This window comes from Echinops telfairi, unplaced genomic scaffold, assembly GCF_000313985.2.
Source record: "Echinops telfairi isolate 266 unplaced genomic scaffold, ASM31398v2 ScPeMD7_5;HRSCAF=22, whole genome shotgun sequence".
NCBI classification, from domain to species: Eukaryota; Metazoa; Chordata; class Mammalia; order Afrosoricida; family Tenrecidae; genus Echinops; species Echinops telfairi.
Genome location: NW_022103901.1, coordinates 834,473 through 845,662, shown reverse-complemented (window position 1 = coordinate 845,662; position 11,190 = coordinate 834,473). Strand labels below are relative to the sequence as shown.

At 62.4% G+C, this 11,190-nt stretch overlaps 1 protein-coding gene across 1 annotated transcript in view; it reads left to right on the top strand.

The window, feature by feature from the left end:
- Positions 1-896: 896 nt before the first annotated feature.
- The window catches only part of MICALL2 (MICAL like 2), a 20,815-nt gene continuing 10,521 nt past the window's right edge, over positions 897-11,190 (top strand). The window contains exons 1-2 of the mRNA XM_045284344.1: positions 897-1,060; positions 9,729-9,777. Coding sequence (XP_045140279.1) covers positions 918-1,060; positions 9,729-9,777 — 192 coding nt within the window. The 5' untranslated portion in view covers positions 897-917. The remainder of the gene's footprint in view (positions 1,061-9,728; positions 9,778-11,190) is intronic.

Sequence of the window (11,190 nt, the reverse complement as noted above, 5' to 3'; positions counted from 1 at the left end):
GCCCCCCTCCCGCAGTGACGCCCCTCTGGGCACAGAGTGGGCGCCAGCACAACAGGCCAGGCCGGAAGGTCCTTTGAAGAGAGAAAATTCGAGGTGCGGTCCTCCCCAGGCCCTGCAGCCGGATTCGCAGCCTCCCCAGAGGCTGGCCTGGCGGGGGGCCACCACTTGTTGTTGGTCCAGTCACCCCAGGCAGGTCACGTCTGTGCACGTCTCAGTTTCCCCACCCGTAAGCTGTCTGCCTTCTGGGGTGGGGTAAGGATAGACCATTGAAAAGACAAGCGCAGGAAGCAGGGGCAGCATGGCCAGGACGCCCAGGACAATGCGGCTCCCCTCCGCTTCCTCCCACCTGCCCCTACCAGTCTCAGCGCCCTGTTGACCCCAGACTGGGGGTCGTGAGGAAAGGGGTGGGGAGGGACAGAGGCCGAGGGGGCGTGACTGGAGAGCCAGAGGCGTGGCTGGTCGTCCGGAGGCTTTGCCTGCCTGGCTGGTGGAATCCACCCTGGACACGGCAGGCTCCCCCGCGGGGGCGTGCCCCCAAAGGGTTATGGGCGTGGCCCGGGCTCCGGGGCGTGGCTGGAGAGTAGGCTGGATCCTAGGGCCCCTGACTCAGTCAGGAGAGCCGAGAGGGATGGGGGCCCGGGGCGCTGCTTTGCGGGCAGGGGCGTGCCCTGCGGGTGGGCAGGGTCGTGACTGGGCGAGGCCTAGCTGGCGGGGGCGTGGCCGGCGGGCTAGCCCGCGATCCGGCCCCGCGCTGCGGCCGCGCTTCTTCCTCCTCCAGCCGCCTCGGCCCGGGCTCTACCGCCGCGCTCAGCCGCGTCCGTGCAAGCGCGCATCTGCAGGCGGGCCTTCGGCTCCGGCGGGCCCTGCACGGCGAGGGGGTCCCGCGTTGGCCTCCGGGCCCCGCCGGCGCTGACCGCATGGCCGCCATCAAAGCGCTGCAGCAGTGGTGCCGGCAGCAGTGCGAGGGCTACCGGGACGTGAACATCACCAACATGACCACCTCGTTCCGGGACGGCCTGGCCTTCTGCGCCATCCTGCACCGCCACCGGCCCGACCTCATGTGAGTACGGGCGGGCGGGGAAACCGAGGCCCAGGTTTCTTCCCGGCCGCGAGTGGCAGGGCAACTGGGGGCTGGACCTCAACGGGCGCTTGGGGCGACTCAGCCCATCCTTCGGGGTGCCTCAGCCCATCCTTCGGGGTGCCTCCTCCCTGAAGACCTCCCTGGGTGCCTGGACAGCCCGACGGTCACTGGGGCTTCGGGATGAGCAGTGCCTGACTAGGCAGGCACCCATGGGGTCAGAGCAGGAAGCCGGGCCTGGACACCTTCAGGTTAGGGACTGTGCTCCCAGTTAGGTGCGTGGGGAAGGGGGCGGCTCCGTCTCATTCACTCAACAAACCCTTTGAATTCACTGTGTGAATTCGCAATGGTTAAAGTGCCTGCTGGGGTGGGGGGTGGAGAGGGGCCTGAAGGAGTCCTCCACCCTGCAGCTCAGAAACTTTCTGGAAGAACCAAAGCCCCCAACCAAACTCTGACGTCCAGTCAGTTCTGACTCAGCAACACTGCAGGACAGGCTAGCACTGCCCTGGGCTTTCCAAGACTGTAACTCTTCACGGGAGCCTCAGCTTTCTCTCTCAAAGTGCATGGTGGCTTAGAACTGCTGACCTGTGGCCATCAGTCCAAAGTGAAGCCATTAGGCTATGAGGGCTCTTTTCTGTTAGAAAGAGAGCCTCTAAAAGCCCTGCCTGGAGAAGTTGGGGCGGTGGGGAGTGGGGTGGGGAGCAGCCCTGGTGGCCTAATGGTTTCACATTGGGCTGCTCACGGCAAGCAGTTCAAAACCACCAGCTGCTCCTTGGGAGAAAGAGAAGGCTTTCTGTTCCTCAGAGACCCACAGTCTCAGAGACCCCCAGGGGCCGTTCCACCCCGTTCTGCAGACTCCCTATGGGTCTGAGTTACTTGAGGGCCCTGCAGACAGGAAATAGGCCCACCAAGGAGAAGCACTGTCTTGGATCCCCTCCCTGCACCCTGGGGGGGTCCCGGGTACCCTGCTCTACAAGGGAGCTGTTGGCTGCTCTTGGCCTGGCGTCCTCCCCAGGAGTGTGACTTGCGCTCCTGAGGACTCTCCACATGGCCCTTGGGCAGCCTCTGCTGCTCCCCCAGAGCATGGCTGTCAACCTTGGAGGGGAGTCAGAGGGGGTTCACACCAGAAGCCTGCGCCATGCTTTGAGGGTGCTGGGGCAACGGCGTGGAGGCCAAGGAGGGACCTAAAGCTTGGAGGCTGCAGGGGGTCCCCTCTGGGGGTGCAGGTCCTGGGTAGGGCTGGCTGGGGACCATTAGACCCAAGACGTGAAGCCTTTCTAACCCTAGAGGCCTCCCAGTCACCCCCACTGATCCAGGGTGTGTGCACCCCCTCAGTGTGCACCCTATCGAACCCACTGTTGGTGACTGCCTGCTGATGAGCAGCCCCACACTGGCCAGCCCGTGCCTGCAGGCGTGATGGTCTAGCCATAGGCTGTGACAGTGGACAGGTGAATGTGTGACCAGGCAGGTGACCCCAGGCAGTGGTGAGGCTGGCTTCAGGAGGCCCCGTGCCCACAGGTCCCTGGATATAGAGGTGGCATAGTCATCACGGCTGGGGCTGGACATCTCCTCTGACTTGTCCATAAGCCCAGAAGGTGAGGAGGATTGAAACAGAGTGATATAGATTTTGGGGCATGGTTGGGGCACCATAGATATGGGGGGGTAAGGTGTTGCTGAGAGGTAGAGGTTTGGAGTGTGGTGTGAAGTAGGATTTGGGGTGTGGTGTGAGGTAGGGGTTTGGGGTGTGGCGTGAGGTAGGGGTTGGGGCTGGGGGTGTTGCCTGGGAGATGACGCTAAGTGTGATCAGTGGGTATGAACATACTTGTGTATGAAGCTGAACACCTTTGTACTTGTGCCACCACCTGCTCCGGTCTCAATCCTGCCAGGCCCATGAAGTAGGTGGTGGAGGGAGATAGGGGTCCTGCCGTGCCTGTTGTCATATCCAGAGACCCTCTGAGCTGCCCCTCCATCCTGAGTGACTGCCCTCAGGTAGCAAACACCTGGAGAAAGACAAGCCCAGAGCAGACAGGTTCTCAGAGGGACCCAGAAGGTCAGACTTGGGATTTGACCTCGGCCTGAGTGTGAACCCTCTGCCCCTGATATCCATGCCCCCAGCCCCTTCTTCTGAAGACACTCTGGATGGGGACATCCTGTCTCAGTATCTCCTAGCCACCAGGAAGTCCTTCCCTTTGTCTGATCTAAATCCTTCCTGCTGCAGACTAAGTCTATTTCCTCTTGGATCCCCAGAGCAGCTGTGCCAATCAGGTGCGAGGCCTCCGGTCCCAGGGAAACTTCCTCCAAGTTTTTTTCCCTCTGAGTTCCTGTAATTGCTGTGGCCTAAGGGTGCAGGCCCCTCTGGGCTAGGGGCCTGGGAGTTCCACGGTCCCTGTGTCCCTGCCCTGAGACACACATTCCCTGCATGCTTAGCCCTCATGGACCTGTGAATTGCTGCCTCAATAGTTAGCTCACCCAGAACATGTAGCCAGGAGGTGGTGCTTGGAGTTCCCCACCTGGCCCTCAGCCTGGCCCCTCCTCTTGCCACCTGCCTGGTGCCAGCCCAGCCCCTGCTTCACCCCCATGCTGCTGGGTCTCTTCAGCAGGACTGAAAGGTCCCGGACAGGCAGGCCCTGCCCACAGTCAGAGGCAGGAACACTGCCCACAGGGCCCGCTCCAATGAGGCACAGCTGCCTGCTGGCCAGGTGCACCTGGAAACCACCTGGACATACGGCTTCCGCCCTCATAAAACAGGTGCCGGGGCAGGGCGGCTCCTCCCAGGCACCATCCAGTTGCGGGAGGGAGGCGGGGTGGGGGGGCTGGGAGAGAGGAAGCAGGGGCTCACTGTCTGCTTAAGAGCCGGTTGCAGGAGGGGTGGGGGAGCGTGTCAAGAAGCTGTCATTCAGCAACAAACTGAGGCTCAGGTCCTCCGGCCCCCAGGCATGGCGGCCAGGGTCTCCCTGAGACCCCTTCAGGTCTGGGAGGGGGAGAACCCCCTAACCCACACGTACATGCTGTGGCAGGGATCTCCAGCCTTACCCCTTGCTGGGGGCCCAGGGGCTCACACCACAGGCCCCTAGCTGACCTGCTCTCAGTCCTCCTCCTGGTCCTCATGCCCCGAGCGGTCGCCCACCTCCTTTCCTGGGCCACACAGTAAAGGGTGGGCCGTTGAGCTGGCTGACCTCAGCTCTGTGCAGCTGGCGGTCAGCAGGAAGCTGCCCGGACAGAGGCCTTCTGTTCTGGCCCAAGGGCCCGCTGCCCAGGCCCCCGCCTTCCTGCCAGGGGCTGTCTGACTCCGGACAGTCCAGGGCCTGGGGGGTGAGGGGCAGTCTCAGAGGCCTGGCCAGAGTCCCAGGACAGGACCCTGGGGAGGGACCCCAGGGCCGAGCCCAGCTCTGGTTGGGAAGAAGCAGGATGGCGGTGGGGGCGGCGGGGAGAGAGCTCCTCTAATGAATCTAATGGATCTTCTGTGCCCATGGGAGGGGCAGGGGGCCATGGGCAGCTGGGCCAGCTTCAATCCTTCCTGCCTGCCTGCCCCTGCCCCCAGTGCTGCCCTCCCACTCTGTGGTCTAATTTCTGGGATCTGGCTCTCAGCATCTCTCCCTTCCTTCATTAGCCTCCCTGTGTATCCCTGTCTCCTTGCCTCCTCCCTGCGCTGCTGTCTCTGTCTCCACCTCTTTCTGTATCTCTCCCGACTCCCTTCTCACGCCACTCCGAGTCTCTTGGTCTCTGTGTCTCTGTCCCTCTCTCCTAGTCTCTCTGTGTCTCTGCCCCTCTTCTCTCCAGAGCTCCCTTGCCCCCAGTAGGATTAACCTCAGATGCGCTGGAGGTCTCTTCCTCCTGCCCGCCTGCCTCTCCCCGCCCCTTCTGGTTCCAGGAATTCAGCTGTGCTGGTCAGTGCCCCAGGAATGTAGGGAACATCCATCCCTAAGGTCCCGGAGGCAAGGGGTCAGCAAGCTGGGCCAGCGGTCATGGGTCAGTTGGGGCCAGCCGGGAGACAGCTGCTGCCCATGCTGCATGGTGCCCCCCCCCCCCCCCCCATCCCTGTGAGCCTGTAAGGGGACTGCGTGGCCCTGGTGCGCCGTATCAGGCAGTTTCTAGACACAGCTCCCGGCCTTTCTTCCAGTCTTCCTTAGTCTGCAGACTCCACTGTTCAGCTTCATGACAGCACTCGGGCCTCTGCTGACCCCCGAGTGGTGGCTGAAAGGGGAGAAACCTTCCACAAAGCCCCACCACCTGCCTACTCTTACTCACCTGGGCCCTCGAGGCAGCATGGAGCGGCCCCCGTGGGCTTCTGAGGCCGTCAGACCTTCCGGAGCACAGGGCCTCATCTCTCTCCCGCAAAGTGACTGGTGGTTTCGAACTGCTGACATTGCTGTGAGCAGCCCCACGTTAACCACTGCACCTCCAGGGCTCCTTCCAACGCCCCCCACCCGCTCCCCGCCAGCCTGACTCTGCTGCCTCAAGTGTGTCACCCTGGGGCTGGGCTCCATGGGGTCCCAGGGGCTCATTTGGGGGAAGTAGCTGGCCAGGATGCGTAAGAGTTTCCATGGTGAGTCCTCCCCAAGTGGGCAGCTGATTCCTTCTTCATCGCCTGGAAACTTGGCTGGCACTTGCCCCCCTGGGTGGCCCTGCTGCCACTTGAAATACCAGTGACATGGCTTCCGGCATCCCAGCATCATACAAGCCACCATGGTGTGGTGCGGGCATGCCGACACGCCGGGCAATAGGTGGCACCCTGCCGGCGACCGCCCGCAGCGGTCCTGTCTGAGAGGGAGCCAGAAGACAAGCCCCTGGAGAGGACCCTGGGCTTGGAGAGGCAGGGGCCAGTGGAGCAAGGAAGGAGGCCCTCGGCGAGATGGGCCGACAGAGGCCACCCGTGGCTTCACCTAAGAAGGATCGTGCCGGTGGCTCGGCCGGGCAGTGTTTCCGTCTGTGGTACTCTGGTCGCTGTGGGTCGGGACCAGCTCAGCAGCCTCGTAACACCACAGATCTCCAGGCCTTTCTTCCAAGGCACCCCACCCCTGACCGAGTAGAGGGGCACATCCCACCCTTTCCATAACTGCCGAGCATCTTCTGGTTTCGTTGTCCAGGGACTAGCCGACTTCTAGACCCCAGGAAGGGGGTTCTTCGCTCAGCCTGTGTTGAAAGAATTCCCCAGCCTTGCAAGGGTCCCTCTCTCCACTGGGCCAGCCTGTCCACAAGCCACACGGAGCACTCTGTGGTGGGTGACTTGCCTCCCCGCCCCCCCAAGACATGGAGCTGTCAGATCTGGTTACCTCAGGGTGCAGGGGAGAAGCAGGACCCCCCCACCCCCACCCACCCAGGGCTAATTCATTCCTCCAAGGCTGAGGTCACACCCTCCTCTCCCTAGGCTTCAGGGCCTGCCTGTTCTCTGCTCTGTCTCTGTAATCTGCACATGGCATTCGTAGGCCCAGGGGGCATGTTAGGGATGCCAGGGCTGGCAGTCAGCAGTGGCTCTGAAGTAGCAGGAACAATCTAGACAGAAAGGCAAACCAAGCCGCTGCTGCACCCGACTCACAGCGACCCCTCGGGCAGAGGGAACTGCCCCTGTGGGTGTCAGAGGCCGTGGAAGTGGAAAGTCTCGCCTTTCTCCTGTGGAGCAGCTGGTGGTTTTGAACTGCCGACCCTGCAGTGGGCAGCCCAGTGCCTAACCCACTGCGCCACTAGGAGGGCTCAGAACCCACCCCTAGGGGCAATCTAGAAGACCCGTTTCTCATTACTGACACCTTCAGACCTATCTCCGGCTAGCTGCAAGCCCCACCCCTGCCTCCGCTCTGCCTGGGCACACACCATGAAGCTGTTTGGCTGGCTGGGCTGGTGGCATGGTGCCTAGAGGGACTCCACTGGGCCTGCACTGCCCAGAGGCCGTCAGCTTGCCCCCTGCCGAGGCCTGGCCCTGAGCTCCTCCTGTGTCAGAGCCTCTGCCTCCCGGGTCTGGGCAGTTCTCGGCTCCCACTGATTCTCTTTTGGTATTTTCACTGCCGCCTGGGTGAGCAAGTTTGTTCTCCCTGCAACATTCTGCAGACTTTGTTGTGCAACATTAGTTGCAAATCCCTGTAATGTAACAGCTCTCTTCCCACTTCCTGGGGGTGGGGGTGGAGGTGTTATCCACACACCCTTCTTTCCTGCCCCCCACCCATCTCCAGAGCCTTGCTTTGGGACAGAAGCTGCATTCACGGTTCAGCTTGTGGGGCTGATGGCTCGGAGGGGCAGCGCTCCTTTGATAGCGCTGTTTAGTGACTGGAGGGGGGGGAAGGCGGTTAGAGTTAGGCGGGATCAGTTCCAGGTTGAAGGGTGTCTGAGGGCTACAGTCTCGAGGTTTCCCTCTCAGCCCCAGACTGACATTTTTTAAGCCTAATGTCAAGGCAGAACTGACTAATTCCCTTTATGGGCCCCAAGCACCTTATTAGCATAGTTGTAACCAATCCTGGTGAGAGTTTTACACACCTTGTTTGCATAGTCCTATTTAGTCATTCAGCTGAGGGACCCACTGCCCTGTTCTCATGGGAATGCCCTGGAGCTGGACTAGGATGGACACCAAGCGGTGAGGATTTGGATAGAAAGAGTCAGCTTCCCACAGTGGCCCTGATCTCTGGCCCTTCGAGTCTTGGCCTGGGGCCTATCGAGGGCCAGCTGCTCCTGGAGCGGGAGGAGCCGGTTCCCAGAGAGGCACTTTGTCCAGCAAGGCAGCCCAGATGGTCCGGTGCTGGGGGCACAGGTGTGGTCTCCCAGGTGCCTCCCCACCCGAGGGGTGGTGGGCAGTTGTGCAGCTAGCTTTCGGCCCGGATCAGGCAGGTGGCACATGGGAAGTTCTGCTGGCTGCTCCCGGGCTGCATGGCCCAGTGAGGGTCTGGGGTGGAGCCCCCAAGGGCCAGTGGGAGCACCAGGCAGAGATGGGATGGATGCAGGGGACAACGTGGGTGGAGGTTGGAGGGGAGCCTGAGGGGGCCTGCTGGCCATGAGCCTGGCCAGGGCTGATCCGTGTCCCTCCCAGGGCTTGACCTTCAGGGACCAGAGACGCTGGCTGGGCTTTCCCCGGGACCCTCTGCTCGTCCCTCTGTCCTGAGCAGCCCTGCCCTCTCTTGGAGAGGTTCACTCCCATGGCTCCAGGATGACTGCGGGGGTTGGGGTGGTGGTGGATGGATGGCCCTTGTGGGCAGGGCCAGCAAGGGGTTTCCTTCTGCAGTGTTTGGAGACAAAACATGGCTGGTGACCCTGAGCCCTCTGGCCAGGCCTCCTGCGGTCAGTGACCCAGGGGTGGCCTGGGAGGGAGCCTGCGTGAGAGGCTTGGGGCAGGATGCTGGGCCAGGGGTCTCAGGCTCTGGGGGAGATGACTTGTGACCTCTCAGGGCCTGGAGTGGGCCCAGGGAGGGCAGCAGGGGCTGGACACTGGGCAAAAGGGTCCTTGCAGGCTCAGGGTGGGCTGGAACCAGCCGGGCCCCTACTCACAAGCTCTTGTACCGTGCTCTTTCCTGTCTGCTGGCCGGTGGTCTAAACATCTGGAGTGCGTGACCTGGGAGGGTCCCAGTGGAAACGCCGGCCATTACAGGGGACGGACAGGGAATCCGGCCTGTCCTGCCACCCTTACCCTACTCAGTGGCCAGGGATGCCAGGGCCCGGCTTCAGTGTCCTCCATGGTCAGATAGATCTTGAAGCCCGTAAGGACACAGGGAGACTTTTGTCCGGCCATCCTTTCCCCCTCAACTCGGGGTCTACCCACTTGCCTCACACTCACCGGCCAAGGTCAACAGCTGTCCTCTCAGAAAGGAAAACTGAGGGCAGAGGGCTTCTGGGTCAGGCTGGGCAGGACCCCGCCCTTAGCTCGGTGCCTTCTTCTGGCCCCTGTGGTTCATGCGGGGTGGCTGATGGACCCACACAGTCAAGTGGACACAGATCAGCCTGTCTGCCCAAGCCCCAGGTGTGAGCTGTCCTCGATCACCTGCTGCCTGCGACACCCTCGGGTTCCAGGTGTGTGTGGGGGCATGGGGATTGTGTCTCGGCAGTGACCCAGGCCTCTTTGTCTGCTGGAATGTCCACTGCACTCTTGGTCTTTCTAGAAACCGCTCCACAGCCAGAGGGGTGTGTGTGTGTGTGTGTGTGTGTGTGTGTGTGTGTGTACCTGGCAGGGGGCTGGGGGCCCCCCCACGACCAGCCCTCTGGTGAGCCTGGACATCCCGGGTGCTGGACGAAGCCGTTTCTTAAACGAATTAATAATGATCCTGAAGCATGTCTTAAAGTGGGGCTCTGGGCCTCACTGGGGCTGCCTGGCCTCAGAAATGGGCACCTAAGAGCAATGGTGAACCTCCCGGAACCCCCAGCCGTGGATGTTGCCTAGCCAGGCTGGTCAGTGGGGCTTTCCCCTGGGTTTTCTCCTGCCATTCAGAAGGGGACAGCACCGGGTGGGGGATTGGGTGAGGACACTGGTAAGGCCAGGTGTGCACCAGGTGGCCGGGGTGCTGGGCAGGGAGGCCACAGTGCCCAGAGCAGGGCCAGGCACCCCAACTGGGGCCCTGCCCACCACCCTCGAGCGCACCGTGTGGCCCACCCACCCCAGCCTTAGTTTTCCAGTGTGGGCGGGATGACCTGGGAGCCCGGGGCTGCAAGCACGAATGCATGTGTTTCCATCTTCCAGAGACTTCGATGCACTCAGGAAGGAGAACATCTATGAGAACAACCAGCTGGTGAGCCCCTACTGCCCCCGCCCTGGCCCCAGACCGTGGCCAGTCAGCACTGGGCGCCCGAGCCTGGGGTCAACCAGGCCTGACCAGTGGGGTCCAGAATGAGACCTCTTTGGTACCTCTTCTCTGGGTGGGAGGGGCAGTCTGGAGGGGGTGGTTCCTGGAGCTGCCAATCCCACACCATGTGACCTGCCTTCCCCCTCCCCCCATGCTGCCCCACCCAGGCCTGGCTGCACCTGTTCCGGCCCTGGGAGTAGTTGGGTCTGCATTTACATCCTTTCTGGCCAGTGGACCCTGGGTGCCCCTCCCTGTGTCCAGCCTCAGTTTCCTCTGCTGCACAATCATCACCAGTACTGCTCCTGAAATCACCTTCATTCATTCACGGGGCAAGGGTGCCCCGACCTCTGCCCTGCTCGGGTGCAGGATGGGCTGGAGGGCAGGCGGCCAGCCTCGGGCCCTGGAGCTCCCCGAGCAGCAGCCACCCTGCCCGTGACTGTCAGTCACAACGAGCCCTCCCGGGTCCAGGCTCTGCCTTGGTGGCTGCAGGGCGGAGGAAGGGCATCGACCTGGAGGGCAGCGAGGGGGTGCCCCTGGAGGCAGGAGGAAGGGCGGCAAGAACGTGGCTGTGCTGGGGATGCCAGCTCTTCTGAGGGGGCCGGCATGTCCTCTAAGTGGGCCGGGTTCTGGAAGGGGGCGTGATCTGGGAGTGGCCCTGGGTTTGCAGGTGTCTGGGATGACCGTGGGGGGCAGGTGATGGTGCTCAGACCACAGCTGTCAGAATGTAGGATTTGGGTCGGGGGGGTAAGGCAAGTGGTCAGCATGGGGGGGGGGCAGGCCACAGGGGGGCAGGCCCAGGGGTCCCAGGAAACCTCTTCTGAGATGTGGCTGCTGACATATAAGCTTGTAGGTTGAAGTTGTGGTCCCCTCCCTTCTGGGGGGCGGATTTCAAGCTGGGGAGGAGGGGCCTACTTCCAAAACTGAGATGGGAAGGGTCAGCCCTGAGGGCCAGCAGAGGAGGCCACCTCAGGCGTCCAGGGGAATCAGCCAGCGCTGTGTTCATTGTCTAAGCCTGCCAGGGTGCAGGGTGTCTCGCTGCTGTACAGATGGATGGGGATCCTTACTGGTGGACCAGCTGCCGGGGACGCTTCAGAGGATACTGGGTGGGGAAGGGGCTGCTGGCTGGGCTCTCAGTACCCAGAGTGGCTGGAGCTGGAGTGCCGGGGCATGGGGGTGACTCTAGGGGTCTCCTCCCAGGCTCTGGAGGCTCAGGCCTGGACACTGGTAGGGGGGCTCAGGGACCTAGGGGGCTGGAGGGGGACTGGGAGCCTGGGTGTCTGGAGTGGGGCTTGAGAGGCCTGGGGGGCTACGTTGTGACAGGGCCAGGGAGAGGTCCTATCCAGGTGTGTGCAGGTGGCA